This window comes from Podarcis gaigeae (genome assembly GCF_964106915.1).
Source record: "Podarcis gaigeae genome assembly, chromosome: 4".
In the NCBI taxonomy this organism is placed as follows: domain Eukaryota; kingdom Metazoa; phylum Chordata; class Lepidosauria; order Squamata; family Lacertidae; genus Podarcis; species Podarcis gaigeae.
The window spans coordinates 101654605-101676094 of NC_139677.1; the positions used below are offsets into that span (position 1 = coordinate 101654605).

A 21490-nucleotide genomic window follows, 5' to 3' on the forward strand; every position below is an offset into this window, starting at 1 on the left:
CATGAGTTAGACGTCAACCCAGGACGTGAGCTAAGGAATTGAATCTACCTCAAGTCAATAACGGTGGCCATAGCATGAAGACAAACGACGCTGGATTCTGGAAAGTCTCTCTTAATCATCTCCTGTAAACGAGAAGTGGGATATCCTCAGTGAGTCAGGTAGAAATCCTGCAAAACTCATCAACAGTGAGGTCAGTGTCCGCCTGACCACAAGATTGGTAACAGGAGGAACCTTAACTCCAGTTAAGGTACAAGGAGGGCTCTGCATGTACAGGGAAAAAAGGAAGGGTTGAGTAAGTATTTTTCAAGAGCAGGATCAGATTGAAAACAGGCAAACAAGCAAATAGAGAAACTCACTGTTAAGACTCCCACAACATCGGAGGTAAAGTTATCCATAAAAAAATCAGTCATGTTGCTCCAGTTGATTGTCTTGCTGAGGATGGATAAGAACCTGAAAAAACTTTTCTTCATGACATCTTCCTAAAGGAAATTGGGTGTGTGTGAGAGAGAAGTATTTCTTATTATTATGGATTTATTGCAGATCTATCCTGCCTTTTTTCTTCAGGGAGCTTGAGGGGGAGCACAGGGTTCTCCCTCTGCTCTTTCAAGCCCCACAACAACCCTGTGAGGGAGGCCAGTCTGAAAGAGACAGTGACAGGCCCCAAGGTCATATACCCAGTGAGCTTCATGGCCCAGTGGGGATTCGAACCCTGGTCTCCCACATCCTAGTCTGACACTAACCACTACACCACACTGGCTCTCATTGTCCTGTGCCCATGGAGGAGAAAGTAGACAGTGTATAAAGATGCGGGATCCTTTGGATCCAGAATGGGGGTCAGATGGAGAGCCCCCTGGAGGCTGGATTGGATGCTTAGGCTGGCAGTTGATAACCCTACATTGTGGTTTCCAGAGAGAGAGAGAGAGAGAGAGAGAGAGAGAGAGAGAGAGAGAGAGAAGGAGCGTCTCTACCCCCATCATTCAGCCCGGATACTGAGGTCCAGCTCTGAGGGCCTTCTGGTGGTTCCCTCCCTGCAAGAAGTGAGGTTACAAGGAAGCAGGCACAGGGCCTTCTTGGTGGTGGCGCCTGCCCGGTGAAATGCCCTCCCAGCAGATGTCAAGGAAATAAACAGCTATCTGACTTTTAGAAGACATCTGAAGGTAGCCCGTTTAGGGAAGTTTTTAAAGTTTGATGTTTTTTTGCTTTTTAAATTATTGTTATTGGTGTTCTGTTGGGAACCACCCAGAGTGGCTGGGGAAACCCAGCCAGATGGGCGGGGTATAAATAATCAAATTTTGCTATTATTATTATTATTATTATTATTTATATCTCACCTTTTCCCCAGTTGAGGACTCAAGGTAGCTTACACAAATTAAAAGAACAGAGGAAAAATACACACAGCTAAGAACATATAAAAGATAATGGTTAAAAAGTAAAAAAAGGGACCCTGAGGGTCATCTAGTCCAACCCCGTGCAATGCTGGAATCTCAGCTAAAGCATCCATGACAGACGGCCATCCAAACTCTGCTTGAAAACAATACAAGAAGAGCCCGCACGTCCTGAGGGAGTCCGTTCTACTCCCTCTTTGTTGCCCTGCCTTCTGCCTCCCCTGAACACCTTGGAGCCTGGGTGGGCTCGTATGGGACAGTACGGCCCCTCAGATAGCCTGCTCCTAAATCGTGCCCCCTTACCTCTTTTTTACTGTTGAAGTAATCTATGGTGCTCCTCCAGGAGTTCAGCAGGAGCTCAGGCTCCTGAGCAGAACCAGGGTTCTCGCTTTCTTCCCAGATGGTTGCCATAGCAGAGAGATCAGGGACTAAACGTGCCAGGGAAGAAGAGAGAAAGGAGAAATCAATTAAAATGGTACCTCGGGTTACAGACGCTTCAGGTTACAGACTCCGCTAACCCAGAAATAGTACCTCAGGTTAAGAACTTTGCTTCAGGATGAGAACAGAAATCGCGTGGTGGCAGCAGGAGGCCCCATTAGCTAAAGTGGTACCTCAGGTTAAGAATGGTTTCAGGTTAAGAACAAACCTCCAGAACGAATTAAGTATTGGCAAAACCTGTTGGTGTTTCACAACTTTCCGACTAGTTGCAGGACCTTAGCCAGACCTAGCAGAGTAAACGCAGAGTTCACGAAAGCAATTGGCAACTTGGCTGCAGACAGGATAGACGAAGCAGGAACCAGTAACTTGTAGTTAGGTGTTTATTATATACAGTGGACTACTTACAGAAACAGAACAGAACATGGATCTTTAGCTAGCTCTCTCTTACACGACTCTCAACTCCTACACTGAATCTCATACCAGTTAGTAGGCCATTAATCATTATTCCCGTGAGAGAGCTTGACCAATCATGGAGCTGTCTCCATGCCTCTGTATCACCAGGCATCACTTACTCCTTCACATTGCCTTGACTGTCGGCCAAAGCCTAATTGACTCTGTGTGAGTAGCTGCACGTATTCATATTCCCAACATTAAGTTCTTAACCCGAGGTAGCACTGTACAGTCATACCTCGGGTTACAGACGCTTCAGGTTGCATTTTTTTTGGGTTGCGGACCGCCGAAACCCGGGAGTACCGGCACAGGTTACTTCTGGGTTTCGGCGGTCGCACATGCACAGACGCACTAGATCGCGCTTTGCGCATGCACAGACGCACTGAATCGCAACCCATGCGTGCGCAGATGCGCCGCTGCGAGTTGCGGACACTGTGGATTGCAAATGTGCATCCCGCACGGATCACGTTCACAACCCGAGCATCCACTGTACTCTCCTAATGGGGATTCAGGGTCCCTTGATAAGTATGGATCTAACAGTTTGCTCCAGAAGTAGTGTGCTTGTAGCAAAGGTGGGCCAAATATGCATAGCTGTCAACCGTCCCTTATTTGGCGGGAAACTCCCTTATCCCAGCGCCGTGTCCCGCTGCTGTCCCTTATTGATGATGTCCCTTAAATTTCCCGGGTTTCAAAGGAAGCAGCTTCTCTCCCTCCCTCCCTGCCAGCCAGGGAGGAGGGAGGCTCCAACTGTGTTGCTTGGCTGTGTTGCTCACCCAATAAGGAGTCTAAGAATGACTGGGGGGTGGAGCTTGCATGCCTTGTGCCAATCAAATCGGCCGCATTGCCTGGGGTCTCGCCTTTGCTCAGCGCTTCCCAGCGGAGAGGTGACGGTGGTTTTCCTTGCTGCATCCCCTTTGCCGGGTTGCTGCACTGTGGGAACCATCGCTTGAGGCTTTGTTTGGCTGCTGGCTGGGCTTTCTGCTTTTGGCTAGGAGGGGCTCAGAAGTTGAACATACCTGTGCCCAGAAAATCCCTTATTTTGGCTGCTGATCCCTTATTTTAAATCTGTAAGTTGGCAGCTATGCAAATACGGGGGCCAAATTCAGCCTGCTTGGCACCTCTCCCTGGCCTGCAGGACTTTCTCCAGGCCACCCACCCCTCCTCTCTAGGTCACCTGCCCTGGATGGAGAATAGAGAGGAGTAAAATCAGCCTATGCTGCAAAGCTAAGCATCTTGTTCATTGCCCCGCCCACTTTTGCCTCTGGCCCCGCCCACCAATGTCATGTGCCCCCCCCCCCCAGAAGGGAGGGCAGCCCTCAGTCTGCAAAAGATCTCCCAGCCTTGGTCTGCAGGATCCATGAAAGCTTTCCTCAATTTCTGTGTGTGCATGTGATATAGAATTAAGAATTTGGGGTGCTGCCTGGTGCCAGTCTACCAGAGAAGCGTGTGAGAAGGTCTGAGCAGTGCCGGATTTACATATAAGTTAAACAAGCTATAGCTTAGGGCCCCCAAAAAAATTTAAAGGGGAAAAAAACCTGGATGTACATTTCCAAAATATAAGATAAAAAACAAATTATTTTGATAAAATACATATTTTGTTATGTGCGAATGGCATTAGATACCTATTAGGTCTATAAATTACCATATAACATATATTCAACAGAAAAAACAGCGACAATTTGTTGTTGACAAAGGACAGATGGACATATATTAAGGGCCCCATTACCTTCAGTAGCTTAGGGCCTCATCAAGCCTAAATCCGGCCCTGGGTCTGAGCTGCAGAGAGCTGGTTGCTGCAGCTCAGACCACATGGCTCTTACAAACCACACTTGAATTCCTATACCAATAATTTGGGAACTCTCACCACTGTAACTAAGCCAGGTTTTACTGCCTGTGCAACTTTTCTGATGAGTGTGTGGAAAAGCACATAAACCTGACCTTTGAAGAGTTTGTAAGTAAACCCATTTTCAACTTACCAAACCTGTGGTCTTTTCCTATGCTTGGGGCAGCAGGGACTGTTTGGTTACTCACAAAGACATATTTTAAAGGCCTAACAGCCAATATTGCTGCCTATTTCACTTTGCTGCATATTATAAATCTCTGTCACCAAAGAGCACTAGCCCCAAACCTGGAACTTGGCATCTAGGAATTATCCTTTCATATGTATTTGTTTTTCCTCGCGTCCACAATTACAACGCAATCTGAGGTGCAGAGACCTCGCTTTACCTGAAGTCATGGTTTTTCGTCGCCTCGTCTTTTCTTTCTTTCCCTTCCGGTAGATTTTCTTGAGGCATCGAAGCAGCGGCCCGCTTTCATCCGTGATAGACTCGGTTGTGTCATCCTGCAAGTCCCCTTGGCTCAGATCTGTCCCGCTCTGGCTACCCAGAAAAATTTCAGAATCTTCCCACCCCAGGGGGGAAGACCCTCGGAAGATGTCGTCTTCATAGTCTCCCAGGTAGCTGCTCAAATCCATTCTGCAACAGACAGGAAGAAGGGACACCTCAGGTTTTGTTTACAGAAACAAAAGGTAAGGTAAAGGTAAAGGAATAGAATAGAACAGAATAGAATTTATTATTTATACCCCGCCCATCTGGCTGAGCTTCCCCAGCCACTCTGGGCGGCTTCCAACAAAGTATTAAAATACAGTGGTCTGTTAAACATTAAAAGCTTCCCTGAACAGGGCTGCCTTCAGATGCCTTCTAAAAGTCTGGTAGTTGTTCTTCTCTTTGACATCTGGTGGGAGGGCGTTCCACAGGGCGGGTGCCACCACCGAGAAGGCCCTCTGCCATGGTTCCCTGTAACCTCACTTCTTACAGGGAGGGAACCGCCAGAAGGCCCTCAGCGCTGGACCTCAGTGTCCGGGCAGACGATGGGGGTGGAGACGTTCCTTCAGGTATACTGGACTGAGGCTGTTTAGGGCTTTAAAGGTCAGCACCAACACTTTGAATTGTGCGCAGAAACGTACTGGAAGCCAATGTAGGTCTTTCAAGACTGGTGTTATGTGGTTTCAGCAGCCCCTCCCAGTCACCAGTCTAGCTGCCGCATTCTGGAATAGTTGTAGTTTCTGGGTCACCTTCAAAGGTAGCCCCATGCAGAGCACATTGCAGTAGTCGCAGCGGGAGATAACTAGAGCATGTACCACTCTGGTGAGACAGTCTGCGAGCAGGTAGGGTCTCATCCTGCGTTACCAGATGGAGCTGATAAACAGCTGCCCTGGACACAGAACTGACCTGCGCCTCCATGTACAGCTGTGAGTCCAAAATGACTCCCAGGCTGCGCACCTGGTCCTTCAGGGGCACAGTTACCCCATTCAGGACCAGGTAGTCCCCCACACCTGCTTGCCCCCTGTCCCCAAAAAACAGTACTTCTGTCTTGTCAGGATTCAACCTCAATCTGTTAGCTGCCATCCATCCTCCAACCGCCTCCAGACACTCACAGAGGACCTTCACTGCCTTCACTGGTTCTGATTTGAAAGAGAGGTAGAGCTGGGACAGAGTGATGGGAGCTCACTCCGTCGCGGGGATTCGAACCACCGACCTTCCGATCGGCAAGCGCAAGAGGCTCAGTGGTTTAGAGCGCAGCACCACCAAAGTAGCTAAGCTGTCCTGTTGGAGCTTTTCATTTGGCGGCCCTCCTTATTAGGGTTGACAAAGTGCATAATTCAACTATGGAACTCACCGCCACTGGAAGCAGTGATGGCTTTAAAAGAGGACTGGAGAAATTCATGAAGGATAAGGTTACCAATGGCTGCTAGCCGCAATAGCTATGCTCTGCCTCTACAGCTGGAAGCAGCAGTGATTCTGAATCCCAGCTGCTGGAAACCACAGGAGGGGAGATAATTGATTTTTTGCTCAGATCCTGCTTGCAGGTTCCCCGAAAGAGACCAATGAGAGGACAGGATGAAGGACTAAATGGGTCACTGGCCTGATCCAGACAGACTCTTCTGATGTTGTTATGCCATTCAGGGACCCCATTATTATAGCTTAAGCAAACATATATGGCCAGGAGCTTCTCAAATATATATAAAAAATCACAGTCCTAGTTATGTATGCAAAGGATGAAGGAGAAAACTGGTTTCGTTTGCATTTTAATATGACCAGCCCAATTTGCTCTTCCTGAAACTATTCACCAACTGAAACCTGTTGAAATTCTCCTTTTTCCCAATCTATTCTTGCGATGCAGCTCTTCAAACAAAATTTGGGCATGACAATGTGTATATTAGGTGAGAGCGTGCCTAAAAACACATAAACTCATGAAAACAGCATACAAAATGCATTGTATTTCTTACAAAAAGGTGCCCTTTTTTTGGCAAAAATCACATACAAAAATGAGTATATTATGAGAAGTTTCTATGAAATTGACAGGTTCCTGCATGTGTAATGTGGATGCTGCTGGCGAGCTGCTGCTGGCGGGAATCAAGAGGGTAAAATAATGATTCCGTCATGATTTAGAATCATAGAATCATAGAGTTGCAATGGAACCCCCTTCCAACTTCCTTGTAATGCAGGAATCTCAGCTAAAGCATCCATGACGGATGGCCCTCCAACCTCTGCTTGGAAACCTCCAGGGAAGGAGAGGATCTTAATTTATCTGTGTTGTAGATGCACTGTGTGACTTCACCTTTCCTAACGAACTGAGATGATGCAAGCAGCTTATTCCTCCAGAAAAAAAGGACCACAGATCTGTAGCACTTACTGCCCGGCTGAGAGTAGATTTGATCTTCGGTTCACTCCAGGCAAGCAGCTCAAGAGGCAGAACTCAGCCCTACATCGCAAAAAGGGCAACTAGTGCTGGGGAGGGGGGGGCGATTCACTGGGTGGAGGGTTTACACTGCAGCTGGATGGGGTCACCCGGGAAACCGCAGGGCAGAGTTGCTATGAAAACACACAGGTAATAAAGGGTGGACCAAGGTGACCCGGCGATGTGGTCCCTGGGCTCACGAAGCTTTTCTCAACGTTGAGTTCAGGTGAGTTTATAAAATTAGGGATGGATTGGAGAAAGGGGATAGAGAAAAGGTTTTCCTCCCTCTCTCATCATGCTACAACTCATGGTCGGAAGATTTCAGGGCAGATAAAAGAAAGCACGACTGTACTTGTTAAACCACCGGTAGGCAAACTAAGGCCCGGGGGCCAGATCCGGGCCAATTGCCTTCTAAATCCGGCCCGCAGATGGTCCGGGAATAAGCGTGTTTTTACATGAGTAGAATGTGCCCTTTTATTTAAAATGCTTCTCTGGGTTATTCGTGGGGCCTGCCTGGTGTTTTCACATGAGTAGAATGTGTGCTTTTATTTAAAATGCATCTCTGGGTTATTTAAAGGATGTGGGTGGCGCTGTGGGTTAAACCACAGGGCCTAGGACTTGCCGATCAGTAGGTCGGCGGTTCGAATCCCCGTGACGGGGTGAGCTCCCGTTGCTCGGTCCCTGCTCCTGCCAACTTAGCAGTTCAAAAGCACGTCAAAGTGCAAGTAGATAAATAGGTACCACTCCGGTGGGAAGGTAAACGGTGTTTCCATGCGCTGCTCTGGTTCGCCAGAAGCGGCTTAGTCACGCTGGCCACATGACCTGGAAGCTGTATGCCGGCTCCCTCTGCCAGTAAAGAGAGATGAGCGCCGCAATCCCAGAGTCGTCCACGACTGGACCTAATGGTCAGGGGTCCCTTTACCTTTACCTGGATTATTTGTGGGGCATAGGAATTCGTTCATTCCCCCCCCCCAAAAAAATATAGTCCAGCCCCCCCAAAACTCTGAGGGACAGTGGACCAGCCACCTGCTGAAAAACTTTGCTGACCCCTGTGTTAAACTATGGAACTCTGCCATAGGAAGCAGGGATGGCCACTAACCTGGATGGCTTTGGAAGAGGGTTAGACAAATTCACGAAGGAGAAGGCTGAATTTCTGAGCTCCGCTCTGCTTCCAGAGCAATGCTTCTGTACACCATGTTGGAAACCTCAGGAGGGGAGAATTGCTCTTGTGGTGGGTTTCTCTTTTGGGTTTCCCAGAGACATCTGGTCGGCCACTGTGAGAAGAGGATGCTGGTCTAGACGGACCATTGGCCGGATCCAGCAGGGCTCATCTTATGTTCTTATACTGAGTACAGTGGTACCTTGGGTTACGGACGCTTCAGGTTACAGACTCCGCTAACCCAGAAATAGTGCTTCAGGTTAAGAACTTTGCTTCAGGATAAGAACAGAAATCGGGCTCCGGCGGCGCCAGGAGGCCCCATTAGCTAAAGTGGTGCTTCAGGTTAAGAACAGTTTCAGGTTAAGTACGGACCTCCGGAACGAATTAAGTACTTAACCCGAGGTACCACTGTAGTTTCAAAGTCTGGCACTGCTCTCAAAGATGGATTATGCATTGAAAGGCTAACAGGTCTGGCACTTCTGACCCGTGTTTTTGTCATTGAATTCTACTCAATATTGATCCAGAGCAGATTCCAACGTATAGTTAGCAGAGTAAAAAATTAAACACGTGGCAGGATTCTAAAAAAAAAAAATTGATCAGAGGCAATTGTATTTCATCCAGCAGAGCTTTACTGCTACTGAAGGCAAATGAGCATAAAGGTCACAGATCCAGTACATTCAGGATTGGCATTGTCCATAAGAAATCCAGTTCCAGCAGACTTAATAACTTGCAATAATACTAAACCTTAAGGCTAAGCATACTGTGTACAGAACACCACACCAGAAAGAAAGAAAGAAAGAAAGAGAGAGAGAGAGAGAGAGAGAGAGAGAGATAGAAAGAGAAAGTGAAACCCAGTCTCCTTCTGACCTTACTTTTATAGCCAGCATGACCTTGACAGAAAAAGATAAAAGAACCAGTTTAAGCCCAGTGTACTCAGCTTCTCGGAAGGAATAACCCAAACATCATGATGAACCTTCTGCTTGTTTCTTTCACATAGAGAAGCTTCCAGAACCCTCTTGAATTAAGTAGAATAGGAAAGATATCTGCACATCAGATCAATACTATTTGTACCAAGAAATGCAATTTGACGGTTAACCTGTGGCACTTCAGATATTGCTGGACTCCAGTTCCCATCAACTTTGACCACTGGACGTGCTGGCTAGGGATGATGAGAGTTGCAGTCCAACAAACTGCTTAGCCACCCTGGTTTAGTGGGCTTTTTATCCAGCCGTGATATAAAGAAGGGGTTTCATGTATGGGAATCCCCTCAGATCCTGGAGCTCACCAGCCCAGCCAGCCCAATATTCCATCATAGAATCATAGAATTGTAGAGTTGGAAGGGATCCGAGGGTCATCTAGTCCAACCCCTACAATGCAGGAATATGCAGCTGTCCCATACGGAGATCGAACCTGCAACCTTGGCATTCTCAGCACCGTGTTGGTAACCAGCTGAGCTATTCTGGCATTATTTGCGCTGCATGAAGAAGTGCTTACTTTTCTCTTTCCTGAATCTTCCCATGTTCGGCTTCATTGAATGTCCACAAATTGTAATGTTACATATCTATCTATCTATCTATCTATCTATCTATCTATCTATCTATCATCTATCTATCTTCTATCTATCTATCTATCTATCTATCTATCTATCTATCTATCTATCTATCATCTCTGTTCCCACACTGCTCCAGTGAGAAGTTTGTGGCTTGGATCCTGACAAGGAACTAATCCACAATTCCAGCTCAGCCGGTAGGGCATGAAACTCTTCATCTCATCGGTCATGGGTTCAAGCCGCACATTGGGCAAAAGATTCCTGCATTGCAGGGACGGGTTGGACTAGATGACCCTTGTGGTCCTGAGCAGTAATCTAGGCAGGGCATTTAGCGCTCCTAGTTTCCAAGGTCATCCTGCAAATATGCAGTAAAATAAAAAGTAAAAGAAAGTGTTCCATTCAGGTTGAAAGTGTGGACCCAGGAAGGTATACCGTGACTGGAAGCAGCTTTTGGGACCCAAACATGGGACCCAGGGAAGGAAACATGTCATCAGGAGAAGGGTGATGACTCTGTTGCATTCATGATAACAAAGTGGTAGGACAGAGAGCCAGCAAAACCTTTGCAAATTCTGCTAGGGCCGCATCTGACTTCGCATTCAATGAAACCGGGGAGAGATTTTTACCATTGTGATCAAGGAACAGCAGAGTCAACCTGAATGGTGTGGGCCAGGGGATGACATCACCGGCAGCCAATCAGAGGGATGCTGCAGAATTCCAAAGCATCGCCCCACCATCTCCATAGCAAGGCTTTTGCTACAGAACGGGCTTCCCCAACCCGGTGCCCGCTGGAGGTTAGGGACCAACCCGGTGCCTGCCTAGCGTTGATCTCGTGGGCATCCAACAAAGAGGAAGACTGGAAGATTCAGAGCAGATAAAAAAAAAGGACTCCTTCACATTGTGCATAGTTATGCTGTGCAACTCAGGAGGCAAATCCAGTTCAAATTTTCAAACCATTATTGGCATATATACAAGATTCCAGGAGGGTTCAGCTCAATAAAATCACTCATCAAAAACCTGCATCTAACACTTAAGTTGTATTTTAACATTCACGAATCCTCGTTGCATGTTGCTAAAACCTGGCTGCTATCTCCATCTTATCCTGGTACGCAGGTGAGACCCTCCCTGCCTGCGGACTGTCTTGCCAGAGTGGTGCATGCTCTAGTTATTTCTCGCTTGGACTACTGCAATGCACTCTATGTGGGGCTCCCTTTGAAGGTGACCCAGAAACTGCAACTAATCCAGAATGCGGCAGCTAGATGGGTGACTGGGAGCGGCTGCCAGGACCACATAACACCGGTCTTGAAAAAACTACATTGGCTCCCAGTACGTTTCTGAGCACAATTCAAAGTGTTGGTGCTGACCTTTAAAGCCCTAAATGGCCTTGGCCCAGTAGACCTGAAGGAGTGTCTCCACCCCCATCATCCAGCCAGTACACTGCGGTCCAGTGCATTTCCCTCACTGCGAGAAGCCAAGTACAGGGAACCAGGCAGAGGGCCTTCTCAGTAGTGGCACGCACCCTGTGGAACACCCTCCCACCAGATGTGAAGGAAATAAGCAGCTATCTTATCTTTAAAAGACATCTGAAGGCAGCCCTGTTTAGGGAAGTTTTTAATATTTAATGCTATATTATTTTTAACACTTGATTGGAAGCCGCCCAGAGTGACTCGGGAAACTCAGCCAAAGGGACGGGGTATTAATAATAATAATAATAATAATAATAATAATAATAATAACTAGATTGGTCATTGGCTGGATCCAGCTGGCCTCTTCTTACATTCTTAACCTTTGGGTTGAATGGGACAAAAATGCTCAGCTGCTGTGACCCCAGGTCAGACGAGAAACTCAGCTCAGGACCAAGCCACTTCACTTTATTTTTTTTTAAATGCTTTTTATTGGTGTTTCATTTAATACAAACAAACAAAATACAGTAAAATTCAACAGTCATTTACCCACATTCTTTCCCCACACTCTGCTGAGCATTGACTTCCTTCCTTCCATTCAACAGGTTTTCTTATGTCAGTTATTTTTCCGCAGTTTCTTATTGTATCCAATCCTATCTACATCGCAAGATTTATTTCAGTCCTGCCAGGGTCTTCAAATTTCTACAATTATTATTTATGTACCCCATAAATTTACTCCAATCTTTTTGGAATTTTGTTTCCTCCTGATTTCGGGTTTTGGTCAGTTTTGCTAGTTCCGCATAATCAACCATCTTCGTCTGTCACCCCTCTATTGTTGGTAATTCCGGTACTTTCCATTTTGGGGCTAACAAAATTCTGGCAGCAATCATACCATACATAAATAACCTTTGATCTGCTTTTTCTATTTCCTCTCCATCAAGCCTAGCAAGAAAGCTTCCGGCTTTTTCGGGAAAGTGTATTTAAATATCTTTTTCAATTCGTTATAAATCAGTTCCCAAAACTGTTTCCTTTTCTCACATGTCCACCACATGTGGTAAAAATCTCCATCTTTATCTTTGCATTTCCAACATATCTTACTACTCATCCTGTACATTCTCACTGCTTCACTTCTTTGCATAGCTGTCAACACAGATTTGAAAATAAGGGACCAGCAGCCAAAATAAGGGATTTTCTGGGCACAGGTATGTTCAACTTCTGAGCCCCTCCTAGCCAAAAGCAGAAAGCCCAGCCAGCAGCCAAACAAAGCCTCAAGCGATGGTTCCCACAGTGCAGCAACCCGGCAAAGGGGATGCAGCAAGGAAAACCACCGTCACCTCTCCGCTGGGAAGCGCTGAGCAAAGGCGAGTCCCCAGGCAACATGGACGATTTGATCGGCACAAGGCATGCAAGCTCCACCCCCCAGTCATTCTTAGACTCCTTATTGGGTGAGCAACACAGCCAAGCAACACAGTTGGAGCCTCCCTCCTCCCTGGCCGGCAGGGAGGGAGGGAGAGGAGCTGCTTCCTTTGAAACCTGGAAAATTTAAGGGGCATCAACAATAAGGGACAGCCGTGGGACACGGCACTGGGATAAGGGACTTTCCCGCCAAATAAGGGACGGTTGACAGCTATGCTTCTTTGTTGCTCCTCCTGCAGTGAGCCAGCATTGAAGATGCTTTCATTTTTTAAAAAAAAACCAAGTTTAAGGTTTGCCAGAGATTGGGAATGAACACACACACACACAGCTTCAGGGACAAAGCGAAACATCCAGCCCCCAGAGTATCAGTGCCTCGTAATCTGAGACATCCAGATAAAGCAGGACAGTACTGATGTTAAATAAGTAATGATCAGACGAAAGGCATCCTGGAAAAAGGAGATTGATCTGTGTGTGCAGCTGGTCTTCTGGAGAGCCACCAAGGTCACCTTGCATGACCCTGAAAGGCTGATGCAATGTAAGAACCTAAGAATGCAAGAGTCTTGCTGAATCCATATAGGTCCATATGAGGTCCATATAGTTCAGCATCCTGGTCTCATCTCAGGGACCAACCACATGGCCCAATGGGATGCCCATTTGAGATTCCCAGCAAGTGGCATTCGGAAGCATATTGCCTCATACAGCGGGGGTCCAACACTGTAGTCCTACCACATCCATGCAAGGTGGGCCAGGGCCCCTGGTCTGGATAGAGGCAGAGGCTTAAAGCCCTAGCCCTTTGCACTAGGTTCTGTGATAAGAATTTTCAGGTCTTAAAGGTAAAGGGAACCCTGACCACTAGGTCCAGTTGTGACCGACTCTGGAGTTGCGGCGCTCATCTCGCTTTATTGGCTGAGGGAGCCGGTGTACAGGTCATGTGGCCAGCATGACTAAGCCGCTTCTGGCAAACCAGAGGAGCGCACGGAAATGCCGTTTACCTTCCTGCCGTTTACCTTCCTGCCGGAGCAGTACTTATTTATCTACTTGCACTTTGACGTGCTTTCAAGCTGCAAGGTTGGCAGGAGCTGGGACCGAGCAACAGGAGCTCACCCCGTCGCGGGGATTTAAACCACCGACCTTCTGATTGGCAAGTCCTGGGCTCTGTGGTTTAACCCACAGTGCCACCTGCGTCCCTTAGGTATGTAATAAATGTTGATAAATGTACCAAGCAAACACGTACATAAATATATAAACCACATGTCTGAAAACACCACGGAAAAAAGTCCTGAACAAACTGACCTCAACTATTTCTCTGCAAAGTCAAAGTGGGAAACCTCCCCATTCTCTTTTTCCTTCACAAATCGTGTCTTAAGGGCACATCTAAGATATGAATAGGATGTGAGGCTGTGACCTGGCTCAGGAACGAAGTATTTATCATTACAAAAGACTGGCCAGGCTCCCCAGGCAATCCAATCAAGTGACCATTAAACAGGTAACCTGGCAGACAGGAGGTAAACAAACCACTCAGATTTCTGCTGTAGACCACCCCTTCTGTGATGTATGTATGATGTATGGAGGGGTGGTCTTGAGCTCCAGGGCTGGGAATTTAAAATGTCTATATAAGGCCTTGCGCGCCATTGTTCTGGGTTCCTCCTCCCTGTGGCGTGTGGCGAGTGAGGATCCTGTTGCAACAGATCAATAAAGATCAGCCTTACTAGCTGCTTTGCTTCTCAATGTTCTCTGGTTGGCCTCTGTTATTTTCTCCTACCAATAGGGAACCTACGTAAGGACTCTATATGGGCTCTTGGATACCCCATAAGGGGGAAAAGGGCAGATTTTTTTTTTGTTTACAACAGTTCCCAATTCAGATCAGGCCCTTGGGTTGGCAATTTGTGTTTGTTTGTTTTTTTTAAAAAACCTTGCACCTATGGGCACGGATGCAGAGCAAATGTATCATCCAATTTAGTCCCCAGTAAGCACACAGGTTTGCATTGTGCAATTAAGGGTTTACACAAAAGGAGGTCCCGCCGGTCCATTGAGACTTCTTCTCAGGAAAGCAGGTTTAGGAGTTCAGTCCCCTTCTGCTCGTGAGACACACTTTTCTTTAGGGTTTCACTCGTCCCAGAGCTAAACGCATTTATTATTTTTCCCTTGTGCAATTTTACGATAACGCGGCTCGTATTGATAAACAGCAAAACAATGGCATCTGACTAAATGTAATTTAATTTACAGATGAAAGCTGCACCCGTCTGAAAATCAGTGAAACCTCTTTACAGATCTGAAAAGAGCGAAAGGAATGAAGAGCAATTACGCCAAGCCCTGCGCAGGATAAAATTCCGTCATCTGTCACCCCTGCTTTGTGTCCATCATTTTTGTGTTTATCCAAAAGCGGGATTTATGAGGGTCCGGACCCACTACTTGTGTTTCTGGGGAAGATGGGCATCCATTGCTTCAGGGGTGGGGTGCCCCTCCTGGACCCAGAGACACGCAAACAGCTCCATCGCCACAGCCTTCCTGCCCAGATGATCCAGATTTCTCTGCAATGCCTGTGGTCACCATGGCAACAGAAGACTTGATAATGCATTCAGGGATGCCAGTGCTTTCTCCTCTAGCAGCAGGCTTTAAAGGGAAGGCCAGCCTCCAGACATCCTGTGAAAATTCCTTTATTTGAGCTTTTGAGTCAGAGTCCAGCCTCAGAACATATTTCAGATATCTAAGTTCCATGCACATCTTCTGTATATTGGGGCAGCCCCTCCCCACCCTGTATATCAGCCTCCCCGTTTTTGTCTTTGAAGGATGTCTTATTAAAATGTTGATATTTGTTTTACACATGTAATTGGGGTTATTATTTTTTAATTGTGTTCTTTAAATTTCCCCTGAGACCCCTGTCCTCCAAAATACATTATGAAAACCTATCTTCCATTACATACACCACAACTTTATACATCTGTAAAACATGTTCTTATTAAGGGATCCACAAATTGGTCTAAACTTTTGGAACTCATCTTTGGGTTTTAAGGGGGGCGGGATGTGTTTACATGAAACCTGGATTTCTGAAGGTTACAGTTTGCTTGTGGGCAGTTCTCATAGACACCTGGTTGAACTAGACAGGGCACTGGCCTGATCCAGCAGCCTCTTATATTTTTAAATGCCTTCTCCTGGGTGAAACTATTGGTCTCTCAAAGCTGCTGTTGTTTATCCTGATTGAAGCCTGCAGTTCAAGATGTCTGGCAAAGATCCAGGACTGATCCATTTGCGGGCTTTGCCCTAGAAGAACTAGAGAGCAGGATAAGTCTATCTTTGGCTACTAATATTGCCAGGATGGCTAGATGCTTCTTCCACGGAAGGAGGCAGTCACGCTTCTGAATAACAGTTGCTGGAAGCTGATGGAGAAGAGAGTGGTCTTGTGCTCTTCTTGTGGGTTTCCTTTTGAGGTATCTGGCCTGATCTAGTGGCGCTTTGCATTCATAAGATTCTCCCAATACCAGAGAGAAAAAAATCTCACACGGGGGGACTTACCAACCTAGCAGCCTGAAAGCATGCCAGTACAAGTAGATAAATAGGTACCGCTCCGGCGGGAAGGTAAACGGCGTTTCCGTGCGCTCTGGTTTCCATCACGGTGTCCCGTTGCACCAGAAGCGGTTTAGTCCTGCTGGCCACATAACCCGGAAAGCTATCTGCGGACAAACGCCGGCTCCCTCAGGCTGAAAGCGAGATGAGCGCCACAACCCCATAGTCGCCTTTGACTGGACTTAACTGTCTAGGATCCTTTACCTTTACCTTACCTCACAGCATTGTTGTGGGCATTAAATAAGGGAGGGAACCAGGTACACCACCTCCAGCTCCTTGCTGGAAACAGTGAGATATAGAATAAATAAATGTGATTTACATCCAGGTGCAATTTAATTTTAGACTCCATACTATCAAATGAATAGGTTCAGTTTGTTAAACGCATTTTGTTCCAGAAGCTAGTTCGGAAGTGGGAGATAGCAAGGAAAATGAAGGCAGATGGGGAAGAATCTCCAGCGCCGGTATCTAACCAGGGCGGTGTGACGACAGAAAAGAGTTATTATGAGAAATCCATCATTAAGCCGCACGGCAGCGAGATGCTTTCACTGGAACAACAAGCCACTTAATGGACTTGTACTCTCCCTTTCCCCCTCCTGGCAATGGTTGCTGCTTGTTTTGAATGCAAAACAGGTACCGTGTTTTTCGCTCCATAGGGCGTACTGGACCACAGGGCGCACCTAGTTTTGAGGGGGGGAAATAAAGACACCCCCCCTTCCAGCCCCAAAGAGCAAAGAAGCCAAGACAGTGAGCGGGATCCATCCCGCTGGCTGTCTTGGCTTCCTCTTTAGCCACGTGCAACCTCTCCAGCCGGGAGAGGTTGTGCGCGGCTTCGTTTTTAGCCGTGGGGCTGGGGCGGGGGAAGCCCGAGCTTCCCCCGACCCCAGCCCCCAAAACAGGTCCAGGAGAGGCGACGAGATTGCACGCAACCTTGCTGCTACTCCTGGAGCTTGCGGGGCTGGGGACGGGGGAACCCCGAGCTTCCCCCGACCCCCAGAACAGGCTGCTATCCGCAAGCCTTCGGAGCCTGGCGGGAACTCCCGCCGTGCTCCGAAGGCTTGCGGATAGGTGCCTGAAGCCTGGAGAGCGAGAGGGGTCGGTGCATACCGACCCCTCTCACCCTCCAGGCTTCAGCAAAAGCCTGCATTCGCTCCATAGGACGTACACACATTTCCCCTTCATTTTTGGAGGGGGGAAAAGTGCATCCTATGGAGCGAAAAATACGGTAATTAAAAAGGGGTGTGTGAAAGAGATGCCTGGTGGCAGCAGCAGGTGGCGGGAATCCCTGCGACGGTTTCCAGATGTAGCCTGCACTACACACAAAGAATCCTTAGAAGAATGCAAGCTCCTTCTTCAGGACACGCAGTCAACCCTGACAGCTCAGTGGGTTACAGCATGGTGCTGATGACGCCAAGGTTACAGGTTTGATTCCCTGTGACTGCATATTCCTGCATGGCTGGAATATAATTGTACCTCAGGATCCCTTCCAGCCAGTGCCGGAGTTACATATAAGCTAAACAAGCTAGACAAATCTAGACAGCATCCTAAAAAGCAGAGACATCACCTTGTCAACAAAGGTCCGTATAGTTAAAGCTATGGTTTTCCCAGTAATGATGTATGGAAGTGAGAGCTGGACCATAAAGAAGGCTGATCGCCAAAGAATTGATGCTTTTGAATTCTGGTGCTGGAGGAGACTCTTGAGAGTCCCATGGACTGCAAGAAGATCAAACCGATCCATTCTGATGGAAATCAGCCCTGAGTGCTCACTGGAAGGACAGATCCTGAAGCTAAGGCTCAAGACTTTGGCCACCTCATGAGAAGAGAAGACTCCCTGGAAAAGACCCTGATGTTGGGAAAGATGGAGGGCACAAGGAGAAGGGGACGACAGAGGACGAGATGGTGGGACAGTGTTCTCCAAGCTACAAACATGAGTCTGACCAAAGTGCGGGAGGCAGTGGAAGACAGGAGGGCCTGGCGTGCTCTGGTCCAGGGGGTCACAAAGTTGGACACGACTAAACAACAACAAAACAAGCTATAGCTTAGGGCCCCACTCTCTTGAGGGCCCCCAAAAAATGTAACGAAAAAAGCAACTGGATGTACATTTCCAAAATATAAGATAAAAAACAAATAAAATAAAACCTACATACAGCAAGAGTGTTTTGTGTTGTGTCGGCTCCTAGGATGTAAGTCATGGGCCCTGCCTGCTAGCCTGCTCCCTCAAATCTCACTGGTTTGCTCCTTTCTATATATAGGGTGCCTACATTCTGCATGGACTGGCTGCATGGCAACATGTGCAAATGGCTTTAGATACCTATGAGGTCCATAAATTACCATATAGCATATATTCCACACAAAAAACAGCGACCATTTGTTGATAAAGGACAGCTTGACATAGAAAGGGCCCCATTACCTTCAGGAGCTTAGGGCCTCATCAAACCTAAATCCGGCCCTGCTTCCAGCTCTACAATTCCACATTTCTCAAGGGAACCTGTCAGCGACAACAAACGCCCCCAAGTGGGAGACAGAGAAAAGAGCGAAAAAACTACACGCCCCATCAGCCCTCGGGACAACCCCTTAGGGAAAGCTGCGCGCGCAACCCAAGCCTGCCGCAGCGCGTTACTTGGCCTGAGGGGCGGGGCTTGGATGGTTTCCGCCCCGTCCTCCTGCTCCTTATTATTATTAAGGCCCGGCCGTTGGGCGCGTGCGGGCGGCGGTTGAGCGCGAGGGCGGGGCCTGCCGGTTCCTTGGGCGGGGCCTGGCGGGGGCGGGGCTCAGCTCGTCTTTTCTCTTATTTACGGCGGGCGCCCGGTGGTCGAAACCGGCTTGGTGCGCGCGCCTTGGAAGTTCGCGAGCGCGCTCGGTTGCGCGCGCAGCTCCTCTGAGTGGAAACTTGGGAGGGGGGTGGGGCACCTTCTCCGTGAGGGAAAAGTGAGGGGAAGGTCTCCCGCCCTGTGAGGGAAGGGGCTTCTTTTTGCCTGAAAAGGGGGGGGGGCGTGACGGGGAGGGGTGTCTTTTTTCGACAAAAAAAAACCCCACACCCAAATATTTGCCGCCTCCCCGCTCCCGGCGAATTCTCTCTGCGCGTTAGAGAAAACCGACTGAGGGCTTATGGGGGGAGATTGACAGGCCCCTCCTCCCTTCCACGCCCCCCCCCTCGACCAATTTTGGACCAGCCCTTCCCCCCCCCCGCCGGGTGGGGGCAGTGAGCGCCTCCATGCCCTTGGCTGGGCTGCTGGGCGGTCTCCGTGCCAGCGGCAACCCCGCCCACCCAGCCGGCCAGCAGGTGGGGTGGGGGCGTGGGAGGGGGCGGGGGTGAGCCTTTGCACACGCATACACACACACACACACACACACACGCGTGTGCCTGCGAGACCAGCGCCCGTCTGCACGCTCGCCCCTCGCTGCATCGCCCGAAGTGCTGCTGGCGCCCACCGGGACCCCTGGGGAGGCGATGGGGGACCACCGAGAGGCCGGCGACGTCAACTCGAACCTGCTCATCACCTTCAGCACGGGGGACCTGCAGCTGGACAAGGCCATCTGGCAGTGGCTGACCTGGGACAAGGTGGGTCGGGCTCTTCTTCCCAATAGCCCCCCACCAAGCCTCCAGGATCTGTTATGTAGCTGCCAGAGAGAGAGGGCGATAGTATACATTTCGCTCCTCGGGCAGTTAAAGGGCTTTGCCAACGCCAGAAATAGGAGTTTGCTGCGCTGGGCACTGCTGGAAAATCGTGCGCACGTTAACGCGCTGGAGAGGCTTGCTGGGGGGTGGGAACTCACATCTCCCTCCTTTGCAGTGTAGGTGAATTTTCGGCGCTGGCAAGAAATAGACCGTTATCGGTTGCCTTTAATTGTGAATGTGCGATCGAGATCGGTGTGCGTGTTTTCCCTTGCCTCTGCCATTTCTCGCCTCCCTCAAAAACGAAGCCCTGCTGCATAACGTTTCACGCATCTGAAGACTGTAGTCCACAAAAGCTTGCGCCATAATAGATTTGCTAAGTCTTTAAGTTGCCAAAGTCTCTCTGCAAACGACTAACATGGCTACTCATATTTATATTGCGAGGGATTCCTTAGTGTCCAGTAAACCTTTGCATTCATGTTCCCTTAGAATAGGGCTCCTGGTCCATGTAATTAGGCAGAAGACCATAGTTTAAAATTGGGGTGCAGCCCCTCTCTGAGTAGGGGGCTCATGTGGCTCTGGAAGAAAGAAATTAAGGCATCCCCTCACTTCAAAAGAGATGCTTCTCCCTTATTTCAGCACCATGTACTGCTATCCTTAAGCAGTAGTGCTTAATAAACAGTGATGCAATGTAGAGCAGTGACTCATCTATGTTGTAGACAAAGGAAAGTGTTTCTGAGAGCTGGATGTTTTGCATTTTCCTGCTTTGAAATTTCTGTTTTCAGCAGAGGGCAGCTCTGCTATTTTGATTTCATTTTGTTTTTGCAAAGCTGTGCAATTCTAAGACCAAGCTTAAACAACTTTCTTGGGTGGGCTGTTCTGCCGTAAGCGCCCCACAAGTTCCTTTACACTATCATTCTTGGAAAGGTATGACATTGCAGAATACAGATTAATTTGCAAGTCACAATTTGTGTGTTACTGTCTTAAGACACTTCCCTTTTCTCTCTCTCTTCTTCTTCTTCTTCTTCTTTTTTAAACTAGGCAGTGCTGCAAACTGTGTGGCTTTGCTTTGTTGCTTGTTTTGTTTTGCACTGTTCTGCTTCCTCCGGGAAGCTATTTCAGTCTGGCATCAAATTTGCTTTTGTACTTGGTTATCAGTAGTGTGTAGGTCTTTTGGCCAGTTATAGCTGATCGGGTTCCCTGATGTCTTACTCTTCCTCCTCTTGCTTGCTTGGTGATGTCATACAGAGTCTGATTAGCATTGTGCAGAGGAAACCTTGTGAAGTGGTCTAGGGGGTGAGAGCTGTCTAAAAGGCAACAATCAGAAATTTGGAAATAGACAATTTTATTTTTTGAATTCTCAGTATTGGAAAGTTCTCTGTAAAATAGCTTTTATATTTAGCACAAAAATAAAACTGAAATATTGGAAAAGAACATGTCATCTTGCAGGTGGACTACGGATGTATTTTTTCAAGGGGAAGGAGGACATTTTGGTGTCTGCATTTTTCAAATAAACTTGGGAGACCAACAGTTTCTACGTTATTGCAAAAGGGTGATCTTGCCTTCCTGCACATGGGACTGATGTGACTATGTGCATTATTACACTCTAAAATTTAGTGTACAATATGTAAAAGAAGCTTAACGTGTTTTACTGCTTCCAGGTGCTCCATAGTTATATCCTTAGATGACTATGGTTGTCTATGGGAATTCTAGGCATTTAAAAATGTGCTTCTCCAAACCTTGCATCTCTTTGACGTTTCAACATTTTATTCCATG

At 47.8% G+C, this 21490-nt stretch overlaps 2 protein-coding genes and 1 long non-coding RNA gene across 10 annotated transcripts in view; 2 read left to right on the forward strand and 1 right to left on the reverse strand.

Moving 5' to 3' along the window:
- The window catches only part of LOC310843244 (maestro heat-like repeat-containing protein family member 7), a 62811-nt gene extending 44133 nt beyond the window's left edge, over positions 1-18678 (reverse strand). For 6 of the 8 annotated variants that reach the window (XM_083736219.1, XM_083736218.1, XM_083736216.1 and 3 more), the window contains exons 1-5: positions 6969-7101; positions 4500-4747; positions 1689-1813; positions 357-479; positions 49-122 (exon numbers count right to left, since the gene is read on the reverse strand). In XM_083736219.1, the coding sequence (XP_083592345.1) occupies positions 49-122; positions 357-479; positions 1689-1813; positions 4500-4746 (569 nt within the window). In that variant the 5' untranslated portion in view covers position 4747; positions 6969-7101. Of the gene's footprint in view, positions 1-48; positions 123-356; positions 480-1688; positions 1814-4499; positions 4748-6968; positions 7102-18508 lie in introns of those variants that run through there. The other 2 variants (XM_083736215.1, XM_083736220.1) reach the window with 2 other exon arrangements.
- LOC310843938 lies at positions 7144-15358 on the forward strand. The gene is made up of 2 exons (XR_014563800.1): positions 7144-7239; positions 14764-15358. It is a non-coding gene; the product is annotated as an uncharacterized lncRNA (long non-coding RNA).
- A 218-nt stretch (positions 18679-18896) lies between the features above and the next one.
- The window catches only part of PGM2L1 (phosphoglucomutase 2 like 1), a 39226-nt gene continuing 36632 nt past the window's right edge, over positions 18897-21490 (forward strand). Inside the window, exon 1 of the mRNA XM_083736763.1 lies at positions 18897-19660. Within this exon, the coding sequence (XP_083592889.1) occupies positions 19550-19660 (111 nt within the window). The 5' untranslated portion in view covers positions 18897-19549. The remainder of the gene's footprint in view (positions 19661-21490) is intronic.